This window comes from Hylobates moloch, unplaced genomic scaffold, assembly GCF_009828535.3.
Source record: "Hylobates moloch isolate HMO894 unplaced genomic scaffold, HMol_V3 SCAFFOLD_6, whole genome shotgun sequence".
Taxonomy (NCBI): domain Eukaryota; kingdom Metazoa; phylum Chordata; class Mammalia; order Primates; family Hylobatidae; genus Hylobates; species Hylobates moloch.
Genome location: NW_026652281.1, coordinates 110324882 through 110347773, shown reverse-complemented (window position 1 = coordinate 110347773; position 22892 = coordinate 110324882). Strand labels below are relative to the sequence as shown.

At 42.7% G+C, this 22892-nt stretch overlaps 1 protein-coding gene and 1 pseudogene across 3 annotated transcripts in view; both read left to right on the top strand.

The window, feature by feature from the left end:
- Window positions 1-5451, top strand: part of FSTL4 (follistatin like 4) — a 422010-nt gene extending 416559 nt beyond the window's left edge. For all 3 annotated transcript variants that reach the window (XM_032157904.2, XM_032157906.2, XM_032157905.2), the window contains exon 16: window positions 126-5451. In XM_032157904.2, the coding sequence (XP_032013795.1) occupies window positions 126-828 (703 nt within the window). In that variant the 3' untranslated portion in view covers window positions 829-5451. The remainder of the gene's footprint in view (window positions 1-125) is intronic.
- Window positions 3634-22275, top strand: LOC116470618 (large ribosomal subunit protein eL6-like; annotated as a pseudogene).
- Window positions 22276-22892: the final 617 nt, after the last annotated feature.

Here is a 22892-nt window from a genome sequence, read left to right as displayed (position 1 = left end):
ACTAGGCTATTAGATCACTGAAGGATTATAATAAAGGGAAAAGGCAGAGGATGTAATTGTTTAGGACAAATGACAGATTCCCCACCCCTGGAAGCGACCTCTGACCTCAGTTCTTCCCCTCCCAGGTTTGGCTTCATCTTCAATAAGTCTGACCCTGCAGTCCACAAGGTAGACCTGGAAACAATGATGCCCCTCAAGACCATCGGCCTGCACCACCATGGCTGCGTGCCCCAGGCCATGGCGCACACCCACCTGGGCGGCTACTTCTTCATCCAGTGCCAACAGGACAGCCCCATCTCTGCTGCCCGACAGCTGCTCGTTGACAGTGTCACAGACTCTGTGCTTGGCCCCAATGGTGATGTAACAGGCACCCCACACACATCCCCCGACGGGCGCTTCATAGTCAGCGCTGCAGCTGACAGCCCCTGGCTGCACGTGCAGGAGATCACGCTGCAGGGTGAGATCCAGACCCTGTATGACCTGCAAATAAACTCGGGCATCTCAGACTTGGCCTTCCAGCGCTCCTTCACTGAAAGCAATCAGTACAACATCTATGCGGCTCTGCACACGGAGCCAGACCTGCTGTTCCTGGAGCTGTCCACGGGGAAGGTGGGCATGCTGAAGAACTTAAAGGAGCCACCCACAGGGCCAGCCCAGCCCTGGGGGGGTGCCCGCAGAATCATGAGGGACAGTGGGCTGTTTGGACAGTACCTCCTCACACCAGCCCAAGAGTCACTGTTCCTCATCAATGGGAGACAAAACACGCTGCGGTGTGAGGTGTCAGGTATAAAGGGGGGGACCACAGTGGTGTGGGTGGGTGAGGTATGAAGGGCCCAGAGTAGAGCCCTGGGCCAAGGAGCACCCCCTAGTCCTGACACTGCAGCCCCAAGCAGGTGCGCTGTACATTTTTACAGACAAAAGCAAAAACCTGTACTCGCTTTGTGGTTCAACACTGGTCTCCTTGCAAGTTTCCTAGTATAAGGTATGCGCTGCTACCAAGATTGGGGTTTTTTTGTTAGGAAGTATGATTTATGCCTTGAGCTACGATGAGAACACATGCTGCTGTGTAAAGGGATCATTTCTGTGCCAAGCTGCACACCGTGTGACCTGGAGACATCATGGAACCAAGGGATCCTGCTCTCCAAGCAGACACCTCTGTCGGTTGCCTTCACATAGTCATTGTCCCTTACCGCCAGACCCAGCCGGACTCTGCCCTAACGGAGTGGCCCGGAAGCAGGGGCCTCCCTCCCGAACTGAAAGCCCATCTGTCCTCGCGTGGGACCGCATCTTCTCCCTCGCAGCTGCTTCTTGCTTTTCTTTCCATTTGACTTGCTGTAAGCCTGAGGGAGAGCCAACAAGACTTACTGCATCTTGGGGGATGGGGAAATCACTCACTTTATTTTGGAAATTTTTGATTAAAAAAATTTTATAATCTCAAATGCTAGTAAGCAGAAAGATGCTCTCCGAGGTCCAACTATATCCTTCCCTGCCTTAGGCCGAGTCTCGGGGCGGGGGGTCACAACCCCACATTCCACAGCCAGAAAGAACAATGGTCATCTAAGAATACCAGCCCTGTCAACTATTGCCACCCTGCTTCTCCAAGAGCAGACCAGGCCACCTCCTCCGTAAGGACTTGGTTCTGTGTTGGGACCCCAAAAAACCAGAACAAGTTCTGTGTGCCTCCTTTTCAGCACAGAAGGGAGACATCTCATTAGTCAGGTCCGGTACCCCAGATTCAGGGCAGACTGGGCTTGCCTGGCAAGGTATGGGTGGCCCCCAGGCTCAATGCAGAAACCCCAAGGACACGAGTGGGGCCAGGTGAGTTCCTGAAGCTATACCTTTTCAAAACAGATTTTGTTTTCCTACCTGTGGCCCCTCCACTCATCTCTGGTGCCCCATCCCCGCATCAGCACTGCAGAGAGAACACATTTCAGCGAGGGTTTTCTTACCCACATTCACCAATCAATACACACACACTGCAGAACCCAGAACAGAAGGCCACAGGCTGGCACTACTGCATTCTCCTTACATGTCTCAGGCTGTGGTGACTCTCACGTGGGCATCGAGGAAGTACAACCCACACAGCCCTCTGGAGACCGCCTAGATCAGAGACTCAGCAAAAACAGGCTCGCCTTCCCTCTCCCGCATATGAGTGGAACTTACATGTGTCCTGGTATGAATGATCATTTTGCAAGCCACACGGGTTGGGAGAGGTGGTCTCACCACAGACGTCTTTGCTAATTTGGCCACCTTCACCTACTGACATGACCAGGATTTTCCTTTGCCATTGAGGAACAAACTCTTTCAAGGAGAGGAAACCCCAGACTCTGTGTCACTCTCAACACACACCGCTCCTTTCACTCCTGCCTGACTGCCCAAGCCACCTGCATCCCCCGCCCCAGATCTCATGAGATCAATCGCTTGTATGTCTCATGTATCTTGGTCCACCAAACGCCTGTCGCCTGCGACTCCTGGGGGTGTGCCTAGACAGGTACATCTGTTTTTTATTTTAAAAGATATGCTATGTAGATACAAGTTGAGGAAGCTCACCTCAAAAGCCTAGAATGCAGTTTCACAGTAGCTGGGATGCATGGATGACCCATCTCACCCCCTTTTTTTTTCCTGCCTCAATATCTTGATATGTTTACTCCCAATCTCCCATTTTTACCACTAAAATTCTCCAACTTTCATAAGCTTCTTTTTTTGGAAAAATTTCAATTGTATCGGCCCCTGACAGAAAAAGGATCTCTGAGCCTAAAGGAGGAAAATTCCCACCAACTACCAGGCCAGAACACGAGCCCCTCTGGGCAGCAGGATTCCTAAGTCAAAGATCAGTTCAACCCAAACTGGCCTTTTAAAATAATCAGGAGTGACGGAGTCAACTTCTGCAGCACCTGTTCCTCCCCCACTGTCCCTTCCATCTTGGAGTGTGTCTAAAAAAGCGTAGCTGCCCTTCACTGTCCTCGGAGTGCATTTCCTGCAGACGGCAGGCTTAGGTCTCACTGACAGCATGCCAGACACAACTGAATCGAAGCAGGCCTGAAGCCTAGGTCAGGGTTTCAGGAGTCCAGCCCCAGGAGGCAGAGTCACCAATGCAGGGAGATAAATGCCTTTTAGCAGAAAAACCAATAGAGTTGGTTGGGTAGGGAGTCGGGGCGGGAGGAGGAGGAGGAGGAGGAAGGCCAGATTAGCCTGCCTTTTCTCCCATACTTCACCCCAGAAGAGGTTCATGGGACACAGTTGGAAAGCCACTGGTAGAAAATGCCTCACTACAGGGCGGCCTCCTGTAGCAAGCCCAGCTGGTAATCCTCCTAACGAACCCACAAGATCAATTCACAACTGATATCTTAGCTATTAAAGAAGTACTGACTTTACCAAAAGAATCATCAAGAAAGCTATTTATATAAACTCCCTCAGTCATTTTGAAATAAAATTAATTTTACAAAAATTCGATAGTTTTTTTTCCCCAAAATGACAAATAATCTGCACCTGTGGTGACAGGAAGGCTTTGAAATAGAGGCCCTCGTTCTTCTGCTCCAGTGGGCAGAACCCTGCATAAAGGCTCTGGGTCCAAAAGCCCACCCAGGTAGCCCCAGACGGATGGCAAGAAGGGGGACTGTCGGCTTCTGGACGATGGCACGAACCGCCTGCATGAGGAGGGTTGATGGGCATCACACCCACGGCCAAAGCTATCATCCCAGCCTCACCAACACTGACCCAGCCCACCCTGCCCTGGGGCTAGCCCAGGCTTTTTTTTCCAGTCTCCAAGCCATTCGAGTGTCCTACTTTTCCCCAAGCTCCAGGAAGAAGCTAGGGGAGCCCTGTAAATCCTGGCTGGAGCCAACTACTAACACCAAACTTCAGGTACTTTGACCTAGAGATAGCATCACCAGAGACAGAAACTCAACCCCTACAATTCCCACCCCCAACCCAGACATCTCCCCATCTCCATCTGTCCAGACAAGGCTCCCCATTCCAGGTAGGCACTGGAAGCCAGCTTTCAACCCCAAATAAAGCAGAGAACGGCCTGCTGCCATAGAGATTGTGACTACTGAGTCTTCATTTAGAAAAGCAGCCAGGAGTTGGCTTTGTACGGCCACATCTTGTTTTCTGTTGACCAATAACCTGTGAACTAAAGAAGATTTCAGAACTGAGATGTGAAACAGATTCATTCCAGATATATTTTTCTACAAGGGGCTTAAAAAGTATAGTTGATTCATTTATCATGACGTGATTCATTCCATTATTACAGACAATGAACCATCTTCACTAGCAAATCCCACAACTCTCTCTCTCCCACTCTTCAACCCTCCTTTTCAGAAGCAAGCCTCCAGGAGAGCTGACACTAGCACTCCCAGCTCCTTCCTATGCATCCACCAATCTACCTCACACTCGCCCCTGCACCCAGCACCCCCAGAATGCTACTCCCCTCCACCCCCAGCCAGGAGGCCAGGCAGGTAACAAATAAGATTGCAGCACTGCCACAGAAGTCCTCGACAGCCTCCCCCACCCAGGACCCCAGGTTCCACTCCAAGTACAGTCAGAACCCATAGGGACACAGCCCCTTGCTGCCCAGAATCACACCCTCCAAACCCTCGCTTGCAGACCTTTGGAGTTAGATGACCAAGACTAGAGAGAGCTGGCTGGGAACCATCAGGGAAGTCAGGTGTCGTCCGGCAGGAATAGCGAGACCATGACATCTCAGCCAAGAATCATCTCTCGGAGGGCCCAAGCCCCTGCAGCCTCCCTCCAACTCCCTTTTTATTCTCCCCTCTTTCCTGTTCCATTCCTGTGTCTCAGGCCCCCTGCTCATGAGCCACTCCACAACGGCTCTACCATTCAAGGAGCAACTGACCTGACCGCTACACCAGCCCCTACCCCGTGGTCTTTGCCCACGCCGCTTTCCTGCTTTGGGGTACAAGCCAGAAGTCATTCATAGGCCAGATACTACTATGTGCTCCCAAACTGGCATGTAGGCAAAGAAATTTTGTCCAAGAAAGTCACTAGCTGCCTTGGTTTCTCTCCAAAATTATAGAGATCATAAAACAGAGATGCTTAAAAATTCAAGGGAAAAAAAAAAACAGTGCCTATCTTCAGGGTGTGACTACAAGACCCCAAGTAGCCAGTGGAATGCAATCCACTCCCTGCTTTTATCTATACCAGGTTACCTGCTAAGTCACATGAGGATTTGAGCATCTTATTTGGGCCTGCATGCTTTAGGCAGCAGCCACACAGCAGACCCTGGGACACAAACAAGCATTGTCCTGTGCATCCACATCCTCCTTTGGAGCTGTGGGCAACAAGTGGGGAAGCCTAATTTAACTAAATAACAATGTATGAAATTATGGAGAATACAAGAGCGGGGATTATCCTCCAAAATTCACAGCGAGGCTTCTTCAGCCAGCACCAGAATATTTAGCATGCACTTTAAAAAAAAAAAAAAAAACACAATTCATGCAAGCTTCTTTCCAAGCTCATCTTTACATATATGGAACCAGCCCTTGCTCATGTGGCCCCAGAGAACATGGGCCATGCCCTAGAGGGCTTTCGAGGGCTCAGCCAGCACTCCACAAAGCAGTAACTATTGACTTACCCCTACACCAAGCTTGGCGACATGTGCTCAGCAGGATCAGAGATTGCTGCCCTTCAGAGGCATCCTCTTCAGGATCAGAGCTTTGTTTCTGAGTAACAGCAACCAGTATTGGCTGGGTTGTGAGGCCCAAGAGCTCTAAATTGAGAAAATGCCCCAAACCTAAACCTTTATCCACTGCCCAGCATGACATCTGCCATAGGTTGAAGAGTTGTGGGTCCTGTGCTACTTGGGAGAGGTGAAAGAAACAGGTTTGCAAGCCGCATACCACAGACCCACGGTTCCTGACTCCCTCCCTGCCTGGCTCCCGCGGCTGGCCGGCCCCCTCATCCTTCCTAGCCTGGCCCCGTGGCTTCCTACCTTTCCGCTGCTTCTCATGCTTCCCAAAGGCTGTGTGAGATTATCTCAAAGCAGAACTGGGCATGGAGTTTTGCTGGCATGGTCACACACACCATTTCATGCTGTAGTGCAGCTGAGTGACCCTCAAGATGTGAAGCCACACACATCATTTGTCCTATCCGAGTCTCATGCTTCCCCACCTCAGAAAACTCTCAGATCTCTCATGTCAAGGCAGATTACATTATTTTGAACCATTGTGTAGCCTCCAAAATATATTTTCTGTAATCACCTGTATTTCTCAAAAGGCTTCCTGTAATTATTATACATGTGAATTTTTCCTTATTTATAAAATATATATAAATTATTTTTAATACATCAACTTTAGTAGAAATTTGTACCAACACAGTAACCATATGTGGCATTTGAAATAAGTTTGTGTTTGCTTTGACCTATTACACAGTATTAAACACATGGTGTATTTATAGTACCACTTGATATAACCATGACTCCAAATTATCATGAACTATTGTCATTGTAAATGCTCTTTTTCTGAGGATTTTACAATAAAACTTGAGAAAAGTTACCTTTTTCTGGTGCCAGTCTGTTTGCAGTTGTTAAAGTGAGGACTGATTAAGGCGAAACCACTCTGCGTCCTTCTCCCACCTTTCCATCATAATTGCAGGTTCCTGCTGATCACAGTGCGATAGTCGTGCTCTGGCCTAGTCCAAAGGGTGGCTGGACAAAGGCAGGCACCCAGAAGTCTCTCTTCTCCATGTGGAAGTTTCAGCTCCCAAAATGCACAACCACATCCAGTTCAAAACTGCCCACCATCTGCCCTGGCAGGCACTAAAAATTCACTACAGCCCCAGACATGAATCCATTACCCCGCCCACTCTTGGCTGTCACTGGGGCAGACCTTCTAACTGAGACATAGAAAGTGGGAAGTGCCCAGTAATCACCAGGCTACTAACGGGGAGCCAGCACTGTGCTGGGTATGAGCGACAGAGGGCTGAACAAAGGAGACACAGCACCCGCCTTCAGCGAGCTTAAAGACAGCTATGCCATGACAGTATTAGGCAGGGCCCCCAGGGTGTGTGTGTATATGTGAAGAAAGAGACAGAAAGAGAGATCTCTTTTAAGGAATTGGCTCATGTGACTGTGGAGTCTGGTAAGGCCAAAATTGGCCTGGTAGGCAGCAGCTGGAGACCCAGAGAAGAGTTGCAGTTTGAGTCCAGAGGCCACCTGCTGGCAGAATCCTCTCCTTAGGGGGAGGCCAGTCTTTTTCTATTACGGCCTTCAACTGATTGAATGGAGCTCACCTACATCACAGAGGGTAATCTGCTTTCCTCCAAGTCTACTGATTTAAGTGGTAAACTGAGCTGGGCATGGTGGCTCATGACTGTAATCCCAGCACTTTGAGAGGCCAAAGTAGGAGGATTGCTTGAGCCCAGGAGTTTGAGACCAGCCTGGGCAACATAGGGAGACTCCATCTCTACCAAAAAAATAATAATAATAATTAATTAGCCAGACATGGTGGTGTGCACCTGTGGTTCCAGCTACTTGGAAGGCTGAGGTGGGAGGATCCCTTGATCCCAGCAGTTTGAGGCTGCAGTGAGCCATGATCTCACCACTGCATTCCAGCCTGGGTAAGAGAGTGAGACACGGTCTCAAAAAATAAAACCCAAGAAATGAATGTTAATCTCATTTTTAAAATACCTTCACAGAATCATCTAGAATAGTGTTTGACTAGACACCGGAGACCACGGCTGTCTTAGTCTGTTCAGGCTGCTATAATAGAATACCACAGACTTTGTCGCTTATAAACTAATTTATTTCTCATCATTCTGGAGTTTGGGAGGCCCAAGATCAAGACAGCAACAGACTTGGTGTCTGGTCAGAGAGGCCACTTCCTGGTTCCTAGGCATCCATCTTCTCACTGCGTCCTCACATGGTGGAAGGGGCAAAGGAGCTTCCAGGAGCCTCTTTCTAAGGGCTCCAATCCCATTCACTCTCATACCCTAATCACCTCGCAAAGGCCCCACCTCCGAGTACCATCACATCGGGGGCTGGGTTTCAAGATATGAATTTGCGGGGAACACAAACATTCAGTCTTTAGCAGTGGCCTGGCCAAGCTGACATAACATTAATCATCACAGGGACATAAACAAGGTACAGCTCCCTATCTCTCCTGGAGGTGTAACCTACTACATGTGCCTAGCCCTGTGATAAGCACCTAATAAGTACCTGTTTTTAAACCTTACAACCACCCAACAAGGTATGTGTTATTATTATCCCCACTTTACCGAAGAGGAAGCTGAGGCTCACAGCAGCAGAGCCAGAATTCGAATCTACTTCTGTGGTCAGAACGCATACTGTAACTGCTGATCCTGCTGCCCGAGATATCCACCACCACGAAAATGTCTGAACTGCAGCTGCTCCAGCCTCACTTCCCTGCAGACCGCAGGAAGCACAGGCTACCTATAGCGGGGGCTTTGCTCTAACCTCCATCCCAAGAGAGCCAGCTTCCCAGACCGGTGTGGCAATCTGGAGAGTAGCCAGCAGATGGTCCCAGAGCCACAATTCTCAGTTAGCTAAGGCTGGATATGCCCAGAGCTAAAATTAATATTGTTTTAGAATCAAATGTATTTATGCAATAAATAGTACATCATATTATCTGCAAATCTAGGTGAGTATCATCTTTATGTGTAAACTTCCTTCCAAAGAAAATTAGTTTATGTTTCCTTAACTCTCACTTATCCAAGGCCACTGACCATTGTCCCCATGTTCAGAGTTCCTCCCCATGTTCAGAGTTCCTCCCCTTGAACCAGAGTCTCCTGCCAAAGTGAAATGCAGTTACCAGGCAGGAGATATTGGTCAGCAGTGACCAGTGGAACTGGGCAGCCCAGGAAGAAGGGATGGGAAGTGACAGCCCCCAGGACCCACCCTGTATGCAATGGGGAGAATGCACTCCCAGGCAGAGCAACAACAGGGAGACTTTCAGCATCCCTGGGGCACAAGACAGAGAATGTGACTTATAGACCAGACCCTGGGGGAACCCTAAAAGGAGCCAGGCCCTGTGCTCCCACTGATCAGGCTTTCTGGAACCTGCAGGGCAATCTGGATCAGCATCTCCTGATGCACTGCTAGGTAAGCTCACTCACATTTCTTCAGGATATAAGAAAATGCATGCTGTATATTCTCATTTTATAAAAGAATACTGGAGTGTGGGGGCAGGCAGAGTTGGGGGTGGGTGGCCTGGTGGTTCATGCCTGTAATCCTAGCACTACTTTGGGACACCAAGGTAGATGGATCACCTGAGCCCAAGAGTTGGAGACCAGCCTGGGCAGCATGACAAAACCCCATCTCCACAAAAAATACAAAAATTAGCTGGGTGTGGTGACACACACCAGTAGTCCCAGCTGAGGTAGGAGTATCACTTGAGCCTAGGAGGTGGAGGTTGCAGTGAACCGAGATCACACCACTGCACTCTAGCCTGGGTGAAGAGTGAGATCTTGTCTCAAAAAGAAAAAAAAAAGTAGAATTCGGGGGTCAGGGGCAAGTGGGAATAGGCCAAAATGTTAAACACCGTGTTCTGGGATTATAAGTGGATCTGGTTTTCCTCTACATGTTTATTTCTATTGTCTAGAACTTCTACAGTAAACTGTGTGTATCACTTCTGTGATCAAGATTAAGAGAAATCTGACATTGGCACTCACTCGTGAGCGGTACAGGTGCAACACAGACAGCATGGTTCGGCATCCACCCTTGCTCCCTTTGCAGCAGTCAGGAACAAGGACTCATGTCTTTGGTGAATAGGGGCACTCTGAGGGGAGACTGTTATCTCCCAAGAGTGAGACACGATTACAGAGCCTGTAGATCCTACCTACTCCTTCCTGCACAAAGGAGGGGAGGAAAACAAAACAGATGAGCCGAAGAAGATGGACTCATTCCTGCATCCAGGCAAGAATTCCCCTTGGGCTACCACCAAGTATGTAAGTGCCTCACCAACTTCTACCTCAGAAACAATGGTCAGACTTCCCTTCCTCTTCAGGGGGAAGATTAAATCATTCCAAACAATTTTACCACTAAAAACACGGAATAAAAAATTTTAAAGAACATCATCCAGGAGGTGAGGAAAGAATGGAGAAGTGAGTGCCCAGGGACAGGGGCAGGGCAGGGAGCTGCTTCTCTCCCAACAGCGCTTGCCTCTCCACACACACTTGGGCTTTCCTTCCAGTGGCCTCAAAGGGAAATGGGGGCAAGAGTTACAGGTGGGCAAAGAGTTCTTACACTTGGCACCGAAAGCATGATCCATAAAAGGAAAATTTGATACACTGGACCTCATCAAAATTTCACATTTTTGCTCCGTAAAAGATCCTGTTAAAACAATGGAAAGACAACATTCTAGGAGAAAATACCTGCAAACCACATATCCAACAAAGGCCTAGTATCTAAAATACATGACGAGCTCACAAAACTTACAGTAAAATAACAAACAATTCAATCAGAAGATAGGCAAAAAGAAAAAAGAAAAAGAAAAAAGCCAGGTGCAGTGGCTCATACCTATAATCCCAGCACTTTTGAGGCGGAGGTGGGCAGATCACTTGAGGTCAGGAGTTCAAGACCAGCCTGGCCAACATGACGAAACCCCATCTCTACTAAAAACACAAAAATTATCCAGGCATGGTGGCATGCACCTGTAATCCCAGCCACTTGGGAGGCTGAGACAGGAGAATCGCTTGAACCCCGGAGCTGGACGTTGCAGTGAGCTGAGATCGCACCACTGCACTCCAGCCTGGGTGAAAGCACGAGACCTTGTCTCAGATAAAAAAAAAAAAAAAAAGAAAAAAGACAACAGGCAAAAAGAATTCTTAAGCAGATATTTCACCAAAAAGGATATATAGATGTTAAATAAGCACATGTAAAGAAATGTAACATTATCAGCCATTAGGGAAATGCACATTAAAAACACAATGAGATACCACTACACACCTATTACAATTGTGAAAATACTACTCTGATAAAATAACTAGTGACAAAAAACACTGCCGAGGCTGCAGAAAAACTGGGTCACTCATGCATGTCAGATGGGAATATAAAAAATGGTACAGACTCTCTGAAAAACGGTTTGGCATTTTTTTTAAAAAATCAGCATTTAACTATCATTTGATTCAATAATTGCACTTTTGGGCATTTATCCCACAGAAATACTTACCTTCACATAAAAACCTCTATACAAATGTTCATTGCAGCTTTACTCATATCAGACTAAAATGGGAAACAATCTAGATGTTCTTCAATGGGTGAAGAGTCGAACTGCAGTCTATTCATACCACGGAATATCACTCAGCAATGAAGAGGAATGACTTAGTGATAGACACAACGGCCTTGAGTGACTCTCCAGAGAATTACTTTGAGTGAAAAAGCCAATACCAAAATATTGCATACTGTACATGATTCCATTCCAAGATTACGTACTGTATATATGTATATACCATTCCTGAAACGGCAAAATTGTAGAAATGAAGAACCGATTAATGATCATCAGGGATGCAGAAGGGGGATGCAGTGGGAGGGACCTGGATGTGGCTATAAAAGGATAACATGAGATTCTGTGGCAACAGAAACGCCCCGTATCTTGACTGTGTCAATGTCAGTATCCTGGCTGTGATCTTGTACTATGGTTTTGCAAGATGTTACTTCTGGAGGAAATTGAGCATGAGTACACAGGATCTTGCTATAGCATTTCTTATAACTGCATGTGAATCTGTAATTATTTCAAAAGAAAAAACAAAAACCTCCAGGCCCAGATGGTGTCACCAGGGAATATTATCAAACATTTAAGGCAGATGTAACACCAATTTTACACAAACTCTTCCAGAAAATAGAAAGGGATGAAAAAAATCCCCAATTCAGGTTGCAATACTAGAAAATAAGAACAACCCCAGAAAGGGACAATTACAAGCCTATTTTACTCATAATGTCAATACCAATATGCTAAACAAAATATCAGCAAACTAAATCCAGCAATTTAGAAAAAAGGATAGTGCATTATGTGTAAGTTGGATGAATCCCAGAAATGCAAAGTTGATTTAACATTAGAAAAAAAAATTGATGTAATTCACCACATTATCAGCTGAAAGGAAAAGTATATGAGCATCTCAAGAGATGTAGAAAAAGCATTGAGAAAATCCTAAATTCATTCATATTCATGATTTCCTCTAAGCAAAGTAGAAACAGAAATTGTCTTAATTATTAGAGATGAAGGTCTATAGCAAACATGCTTCACTGAAGTAAAAATATTAAAGTAAAACATTGAGAGTGCCCCCTTTTAGACAGGGAATAAGGCAAGGATCCACTATGGCCACTTTGACTTAGCACTGTACACTGTAGTCCTAGCCAGATCAATAAAGCAAGAAATAGAAACAAAAGGTGTAAGAACTGGAAAGAAACAAAACTATATAATTGTGTATGTAAAAAATTCAAATGAGGTGGCTGGGCTAGGTGGCTCATTCCTATAGTCCCAACACTTTGGCAGGCTAAGGCGGGAGGATTGCTGGAGGCCAGGAGCTCCAGACCAGCCTGGGCAACAAAGCCAGACTCAGTCTTAAAAAAAATTTTAAAATTAGCTGGGCATGGTGGCACATGCCTGTAGTCCCAGGCACTTGGAAAACTTGCTTAAGCCCAGTGAGGCTTCAGTGAGCTATAATTGTGCCACTGCATGCCTGGGTGACAGAGCAAAACCCTGTCTCTACAAAAAGAAAATTAAAATGAATATACAAGATACATTATTAAAATCAGCAACAGAGTTTAGCAAGCTTGATGATGAAAAATTAATACAACAAACATAATTATATTTTTCCATAACAGCAACAGTTTAAACGAATTTTTTTAAAAATACCATTATAGTAACATTTTTAATAGGAATAAAATCAATAAAGATATACAAGATCTCTCTAAAGAGAATTCTAGAACTTTGAGAGACATTAAAAACATTAAATTGAAAGATATACCATGTTGTTTGGAAGATTTAATAATATAACAATGTTAATTTATCCCAAACTGATTTAGAGAATAATTGCAATCCCAATTTTTTTTTTTTTTTTTTTTTTTTTTTTTTTTTTTTTTGAGACAGAGCCTCGCACTGTCGCCCAGGCTGGAGTGCGGTGGTGCAATCTCAGCTCACTGCAAGCTCCACCTCCCAGGTTCACACCATTCTCCTGCCTCAGCATCCTGAGTAGCTGGGACTACAGGTGCCCACCCAATTACAATTTTAAGAAAGGATGCTAAGTCTAAAATTTATATGGAAGTTTAAAATGTCAAAAATAGCTAAGAAATTCTTGAAGAAAAATGTCTGAGAAGGGCTGGGCATGGTGGCTCACACCTGTAATCCCAGCGCTCTGGGATGCCAAGACAGGTGGATCACTTGAGCTCAGGAGTTCAAGACCAGCCTGGGCAACATGGCAAAACCTCATCTCTACCAAAACTACAAAAATTAGCCAAGTTGTGGTTGTGTGCACCTGTAGTCCTAGCTACTCAGGAGGCTGAGATGAGAGGATGGCTTGAGTCTGGGAGGCGGAGGTTGCAGTGAGCCAAGATTGTACCACTGCACTCCAGCCTGGGTAACAGAGTGAGACCCCATCTGGAAAAGAAAGAAAGAAAGAAAGAAAGAAAGAAAGAAAGAAAGAAAGAAAGAAAGAAAGAAAGAAAGAAAGAAAGAAAGAAAGAAAGAAAGAAAGAAAGAAAGAGAAAGAAAGAAAAAGAAAGAAAGAAAGTTTGGGAGGACTTACTCTATCAAATACAAAACTTAATATAAAGTTATAATAATTAAGACAGTATATAACTGAGCAACATTAGACAAACAGATCAATGAAACAATATAGGAATCAGAAACAAATATAAGTATATATGAAAATGTTATCTATAGCAGAGGTAGCACTCCAGATTGGTGGGGAAAAGACAAACTTTTTCAATAAATGTTGCTGGAATACATACACCAGGGTACATGTTCATGAATAGCCATTGCAGCATTTGTTGTAATAGCAAAGGCTGGAAACAATGCAAATATCCTTCAGTAGCAGAACAAAGAAAAAAATGATACGTTTATATAATGGAATACAGCAATGAAAATGAACTAAGTACAGCTACACAAAACATTACAAATAAGTCTCACAAACATAATGTCAAACGAAAGGGTAGACACAGCTCAAAAACAGACAAAATTAAACTGTCCTTTATCACAGACACATATAAGTAACAAAACTAGGAAGAGAGGCAAGAAAATGGTTATCCCAAAAGTCAGAATCATGAGAAAAGAGAAGAGATTACTACTAAGAAGAGGCACAAAGAGAGGGGCTTGGGTGTTTACAATGTTCTATTCCTTGGCCTGGTAGTAATTATAATTATTCATGGAACTGTGCATTTATGTTATATGTACTTTGTGCATTGTGTTATATCTTATATTAAAATGTTTATTAAAAGACTCCCGTTTCTGGCAATATCATGAACCATGTTTTAAAAAAAAAATCCACTACTACCCAGAAATGCTGGAGAGAAGAAAACAAATACCTTTAAAAAGGTACAGCCGAGAAAAACAAAAACTACAAAAAACAAAAAAGAGAAAGATAAATACAAGAAAGTATGAACAAATCGGGGCTTGGGTTGTGATACACAAGTGTCAATAGAGATAAAACCTCAGACCCAAGCGAGGTGAAACATTGTCAACTGAGATTCCTGAATAAACCTGAGACACTCAAAGGAATTTATCTTCAGGGAAAGAGTGATCTAGAGAAAAATTTACCCATTAGCTCAGGGAAACCAGAAAAAGTTTGAAAAAGTATCAGAAAAAACTGTGACTGTTACTCTGCCATAAAAAGGAGTGAAATACTGATTCATGCTACAACCTGAATGAACCTTGAAAACCTTATGCTATGTGAAAGAAGACAGGCACAGCAGTAGGGCATGTGTCGTATGAGTGCATTTATATGAAGTGCCCAGAATAAGCAAATCTACAGAGACAGAGAGATTCATGGCTGCCAGGGGCTGGTGGAGAGGAAAATGGAGATTGACAGCTAACTATAGTATTTCTTTGTCAGATGAAAATGTTCTGAAAAGAGATTGTGGTGATTATGGCACAACTGTGTGAATAAACTATAACCACCATTGAATTGTATATTTTAAAATGATAGATTTTATGGTATGTGAATTATATCTCAATAAAATATACATAAATTTTTTAAACAATGGATTAGAAATACACACCAAGTAATAATTTTTTAAAAACAAACTGTTGTAGTCATATTAATACCTGACAATAGACTTTAAGGCAAACAGCAGCAGTAAAGAGAGTTACTATGTGATAAAAGTGTCCACTCACCAGGCAGATAAAACAAATTCTAAAAACATAGCCTCAAAATATATAAAGCAAAATTGATAGTGTTATGAGGAACTAACAAATCTATCATCACAGCAGAGAGAGAAAGAGCATCATAGCTCTCTCAATAATTGTCTTGAACAAATAAAAACTGATAAAAATGGCCGGACACAGTGGCTCATGCCTGTAATCCCAGCAGTTTGGGTGGCCGAGGCAGGTGGATCACCTGAGGTCAGGAGTTCGAGACCAGCCTGGCCAACATGGCAAAACCCCATCTCTACTAAAAATACAAAAATTAGCTGAGTGTGGTGGCATGTCTGTAATCCTAATGCGCCTGTAATAGTAGCATCCCTACTCAGTAGGCTGAAGCACAAGATTCACTTGAACCCAGGAGGCAGAGGTTGCACCGAGCCAAGATTACACCATTGTACTTAATTAAAAAAAAAAAAAAAAAAAAGCTGATGAAAATACAGAAGATTTGAGCCACACAATAAGCTTGATCCATAGATGTATATAGAACCTTACATACAGAATTTAGAAAAAAATACAATTTTTTTCAAACTCACATGAAACTATACCAAAAACTAACCATTTACTAGGTACAATGCCAAAGAAAATTTCCAATAACTACCACAGAATCAAAATCATAGAGCATATCATCTGACCACAATGCACTAAAATAGAAATCAACGACTAAAAAGCTGACCAAAGAATCTCCATAAATTTGGAGACTTAAATGTGTAATTATGCTGGATGCAGTGGCTCATGCCTGTAATCCCAGCACTTTGGGAGGCCAAAGCAGGCGGATCACTTGAGGTCAGGAGTCTGAGACCAGCCTAGCCAACATGATAAAACCCCATCTCTACTAAAAATACAAAAATTAGCTGGGCGCAGTGGCACGCACCTGTAGTCCCAGCTACTCAGGAGGCTGCGGCAGGAGAATCGCTTGAACCCGGGAGGTGGAGGCTGCAGTGAGCCGAGATCGTGCCACTGCACTCCAGCCTGGGCGACAAAGCAAGACTCCACCTCAAAATAAAAAGTATAATTAATCCAGAACTCAAAGAAGAAATCATAATGGAAATTAGAAAGTATTTCCAGTTAAATTACCAGAGATATAACTATACATATACATACATATATCTTGATATACATAGATATATCAAATCATAAATATACTAGTTGATATATTAGAGATATATATCAGAGCTTTATACTGCACATGAAGTAATAGAAATGTATACATTACAAAAGAATGCCTACATTAGAAAAGAATAGAAGGCTAAATATCAGAGATCTGAGCATTTGATTCAAGAAATTACAAGAAGAACAGCAGAGTAAAACCAAAGAAAGTAGAAGGCCAAAAATAGAGTGGGAAGAGGAGACATTTTAAAAGTAGAAAACAAATTATAAAAAGGATTGAAAAAAACAAGAGCTGACTCTTTGCAAAAACTAATAGAATAAAAAAAAAACTAATAGAACAGCAAATGCACAGCAGGACTGATCAGGAAAAAGACTATAAACAATATTAGGTATGAACAAGAAGACACAGTTTTCACAGATTAAGCAAAGATGTTTTAAAACAAAAGATCACTATGAACAACGTTATGCAATTCACATAAAAACCTAAATGAAATGGACCATTTCCTAGAAAAAATGGTTTGCCAAAACAAACTCAAAAAGGAATGGAAAACCCAGATAAGTTTATAAAAGGAAGCAAATCAATAGTTAATCTACACACAAAAACAAAAGCACTAGGCTCAGACAGTTTAAGAGGCAATTCTATCTTACATAAAATGTTTCAGCAAATAGAAAAGGAAAAGCTCCTCAATTCATTTTATGATACTAGTAAACCGTGAAACAAATGCCATATGAGAACAGTAAAAGAAATGAAAATTATGGGCCAATCTCACTTAAGAGCAATAGATAGAAAAATTCTAAATAAAATCCTAGCAAATCAGATTTTAGAATACCTCATGATCAAGAAGGGAATATCCCAGTCATACAAGTGTAGCTCAACTTTAGAAAATCTATTAATGTAATTCATTAACACATTAAAGAAGAAAAAATTGTGATCACCTCAGTAGATACAGAAAAAACACTTGATAAAATTCAATACCCATTCATCATTTTAAAAAACTGTGAGCCGGGCATGGTGGCTCACACCTGCAATGCCAGCAAGTTGGGAGGCTGAGACCAGTGGATTGCTTGAGCTCAGGAGTTCAAGACCAGCCTGGGAAACATAGCAAAACCCCGTTTCTACAAAAAAATTAAAAAATTAGCCAGGCATGGTGGCACACACACCTGTAGTCCCAGCTACTCAGGAGGCTGAGGAGGGAGCATTGCTTGAGCCTGGGAGAAGGGGGTTGCAGTAAGCTGAGATTGCACCACCATACTCCAGCCTGGGCAACAGAGCAAGACCCTGTCACAAAATAAATAAACAAAAATAAAAAATAAACTCCTGCCAGGTGCAGTGGCATGCACCTGTAATCCCAGCTACTCGAGAGGTTGAGGCAAGAGGAGCCCTTGACCCTGGGACTTCAAGTCCAGCCTGAGCAACACAGCAAGACCACCCCTCTCCCTTAATAAAAACACACACACTCCTAATAAATTAAGAATAGATGGCAATTTCCTTAGGAAATAAGTCAGATTTGAGAATTCCCTCCAGTAATGATCTTTGGATGAGACTGCTGGCACTTGAAACTGAGTGGGCAGAGCAACCTCCCAATGCCTACCTGGCAGCTTTTAATCGTTGCTACTGACCAGGCATGGCTATGTGTCTCCTCTTCCTTTTTCCGAATACAAATTCTCATTGTGCTTTTTCCTGTGCTTGCAACACCACTGGTCATTCACTGGGGGGTGGGGGGGCTGGGACTTGTCTTTTGAGTTCATGGATCCCCACATGACAAGAAACTACGTCAGGACTTAAAGGAGAGGCCTGCACATCACCTAGAGTTTGATTTGAAAGCAGGCATCAGTGGTGCACACCACTTCCAGGCCTAGCCCATGAAATCCTACTCTGTGAGAGACGGGGTCTCACTCTGTTACCCACGCTGGAGTGTAGTGGCACAATCCTGGCTCGCTACAGCCTCGACCTCCCAGGTTCAAGCAATCCTCCTGCCTCAGCCCCTCATGTAGCTAGGACTACAGTTACCCATCGCCATGCCTAGCTAATTTTTGTGTTCTTTTGTAGAGACAGGATTTCCCAGGCTGCTCTGGAACTCCTGGGCTCAAGTGATCCACCCACCTTGACCTCCCAAAGTGCTGGAATTATAGGCAGGAGCCACCACGCCCAGCCCACTTAAGTGATCTTTTGGAGACTGGCCACCCATCAGCAATACATGTTTTGAAATTTAATTGAGCAAGAAATAAACTTATTATAGACACTGAGATTTTGATGCTTGTTATAGCCACTATTAATATTATCTTAATTAACCGAGGTAATGAAACAACACATCACATTTAAGGTGAAATGTTAAACCCATTCACTTTAGAGTCAACGACAAATCAAGGATGCCTCCCTCCTTTCAGTATGGAACTGGAGGTCCTAGCAAGTGTAGTAAGGTAGAGAGACAGATGGACAGATGGCAAGCATAAGAACTGCATAAGAAAAACTTAAAATATCATTATTTACAGTGGATGTAAATGCACACAAAATCCAAGAGTTTCTGAAGATACACTATTAAGAACTAATAAGAGTTTGGTAACTTTGCCAACAGATATAGAAAAGTCGGTTGTGATCTTATATAATAGCAACAATTAGAAAATATAATTTTTAAGTAATACATAATGTATAATAGCACAAAATTACAACATACCAAAAAATAAATCTAACCCAAAAATTATGCAGGTGTTTTATGGAGAAAATTATTTGTTTATAAAAGACATTTTAAAGACTTATGTAAATGATGATATGGCCGGGCATGGTAGCTCACGCCTGTAATCCCAGTACTTTGGGAGGCCAAGGTGGGTGGATCACCTGAGATCAGAAGTTTGAGACCAGCCTGACCAATGTGGCAAAACCCCGTTTCTACTAAAAATACAAATATTAGCCAGGCGTGGTGGCAGGGGCCTGTAATCCCAGCTCCTCGGGAGGCTGAGGCAGGAGAATCGCTTGAACCAGGGAGGCAGAGGTTGCAGTGAACCAAGATCACACCATTGGACGAGAGCCTGGGCGACAAGAGCGAAACTCTGTCTCAAAAAAATAAATAAATAAAAATTTTTAAATGATGATATATGTTATGTTCATGACTAGGAAGGCCTAGTATCCTAAAGATAGAAGATTTCCCCCAAATTAATCTATAAATGTTATGTACAGTAACATATCACTTAAGGACAGGGATGTGTTCTGAGAAATGCATCATTAAGTGGTTTCATCATTGTGTGAACATCATAGTTAACACAAACCTAGATGGTATAGCCTACTACATACCTAGCCTATATGGTACAGCATATTGCTCCTAGGCTACAAGCCTGTACAGCATGTTACTGTTCTTGATACTATAGGCAATTATAACACAATGGTAAGTATTTGTGTATCTAAACGTATCTACATGTAGAAAAGAACTTTTTCAGCTCCATTATAATCTTATGGGACCACTATCAGACATGTGGTCCATCATTGGCTGAAACATCATTATGCAGTGCATAACTATAATTCCAATTAAATCCAATCAAATGCCAGTAAGGCCAAGAATAACCAAGACAATCTGGGGGACAGGGAATGACAGAATTAATGTTACCAGGTAAGGTTTCTTATAAAGCTATAATAATTAAAACACAGTTGTATTGCTGCAGGGACAGACAAAGGTACCCCAATGGAATTGAGTAATTACAATAGTGTTAACCATGTGGCTTTACTACCTATTTTACAAACAAGTGTTTTAAAGTCTATACTTCAGAAAACACCATAAGCAAACTAAAAACACAAGGCATATAATTTGGAGCAAGATATTTATAGTAATACAATAAATAACGCATTAGTATCCAGACTACTTAAGGAAATTCTTAAGAAAAAGATAATCTAATACAAACTGGACAAAGATATGAACATGCAAATCACAGAAGGAAACTTGATGGCCAGTAAACAAATGAAAGGTTACTCAATCTCATTAATAATCAGGAAAATGCTGTTTAAATATACATTGCAATACAATTTCACCCTCAGAGGAGTGATAGTAATTAACAGGTTCAACAACACTCAGTGTTGATGAACACTTGGAAAAATAGGATATTTTATACACTTCTAGTGGAGTGCAAATTGACACCACCAATTTGGAGAGCAATTTGGCAAAATCTAATTAAGTTAAAGATGTGTACACCACAATCCAGCAGTAACATTTTTAAGTATATACCCTAGAGAAACTCTAGTACATATGCACAAAGAAACATTTTTAGAAGGTTCACAGTAACACTGTTTGTAATAGAGAAAAACTGGAAACAACCTAAATGACCATCACAAAAGAACAGATAAATTGTTGTATATTTACAGAATGAAATATTAAATGAATGAATTAGATTTACATGTATTAATGGATAAATGTCAAGCAAGGTTAAAAAGGAAATTAGGCCGGGTGTTGTGCCTCACATCTGTAATCCCAGTGCTTCAGGAGACTAAGGTGGGAGTATCACTTGAGGTCAAGAAATTGAGGTTACAATGAACTATGATCACGCCACTGTACTGCAGTCTGGGTGACAGAGCAAGACTCTGTCTAAAAACAAAAAAAAGGAGGGATAAAGAAAACAAAAAGGAAATTTTATAAAGATGTGCACAATATGCCATTTATATAGTTTTTAAATATGCAAAATATTACACTATGCATTGTCCATTGCTACATTTACATGCAATGAAATATACATGATAATGACAACCAAAAAATCCATATTAATGGTTACCTCAGGAGTAGAAGTAGAGAACAGGAGAAGGGAAGGGTGTGTAATGGAATTCAACTGTATCTATAAGACTTTTTCTATTATTTTTTAATCTAAAAAAATTAACATTTGATAGAGTAGCAAAGAGTAAGTGATGATTACACATCAGTATTTGCTATACACTCCTCTGTACTTTTCTACATAATGAATATAATTTTTAAGTTAAACCCATCCTGTAAATAATTCAAGAATCTTGAGAGAGCTCTTGCAAGACGGTAGGTAAAAAGTCAAGAAGCCAGATACTAAAGAGAAGAAATGTGAAGCCAAGAAGGCTGATGCTGGTGGCAAGGAGAAAAAGGATAACCTCATGGCCAAAAATCCCAAGAAGGGGAAGCCCCATGACAGCTGAAATCCTGTCCTCATCAGAGGAACTGGCAGATATTCCCTACCTGCTATGTATTCCAGTAAAAAAGGAAATACTCAGCCACTAAATCCAGGATTGAAAAGAAAAAGAAGGTTCTTGCCACTGTCACACAACCAAAAAACTGGTGGTGATGAGAATGGTAGTACCCAGGTGGGTAAACTTTGCAAAATGCCTAGGTATTAGCCTACTGAAGATGTGCCTTTAAAGCTGCCAAGCCATGGCAAAAACCCTTCAGTCAACATCCAAGAAAACTGTGAGCCAGCATCGCTTCCGGGACCATCTGATCATCATCATTGGGCACTACAGAGACAAGAGGGTGGCTTTTCTGAAGCAGCTGAGCTACTTGTGACTAGACCTCTGGTCTTCAAGCAAGTTCCTCTTTATAGAACACACCAGAAATTATCATTGCCACCTCCATAAAAATTAATATCGCAATGTGAAAATCCCAAATAATCTCACTGATGCTTATGTCAAGAAGCAGCTGAGAAAGCCCAGAAGCCAGGAAGGTGAGATCTTTGACACATAAAGAGAAATATGAGATTACAAAGCAGTGCAGGGTTGATCAGAAAGATGTAGACTTGCAAATTTCATCAAAAATCAAAGCTGTTTCTCATCTCCAGGGCTACTTGTGATCTATTTGCCCTGAGGAAAGGAGTTTATCCTCACAAATTGGTATATTAAATGTCTTACAAAGAACCTAATTAAATAACTGATACATTAAAAAAAACTTGAGAGAATTCCAACTTTTATACTTTACTGTATTTCATATTTTAAACAACTAACTCATTGCTATACTTTTTATTATTTAAAGTACAAATAAATAAGGATATACCATAAATTGTGATCACCTATTCACGCATACAAATGTAACTCTGGATAATTTTCTAATTTTTTTAATAAATAAAAATCATTCTCAGTGGCCAGGCACAGTGGCTCATGCATGAAATCCCAGCACTTTGGGAGGCTGAGGCACGCAGATTATTTGAGGTCAGGAGTTCGAGACTAACCTGGCCAACATGATGAAACCCTGTCTCTACTAAAAATACAAAAATTAGCTTGGCGTGGTAGCAAACACCTGTAATCCCAGCTACTCGGGAGGCTGACACAGGAGAATTGCTTGAACTTGGGAGGGAGAGGTTGCAGTGAGCCAAGATCACACCATTGCACTCCAACCTGGGCAACAGAGCAACACTCTGTCTCAAAAAAAAATTCTTTTCAGCTGAGTGTGGTGGCTCACACCTGTAATCCCAGAACTTTGGGAGGCCAAGGCAGGTGGATCACCTGAGGTCCGAAGTTCA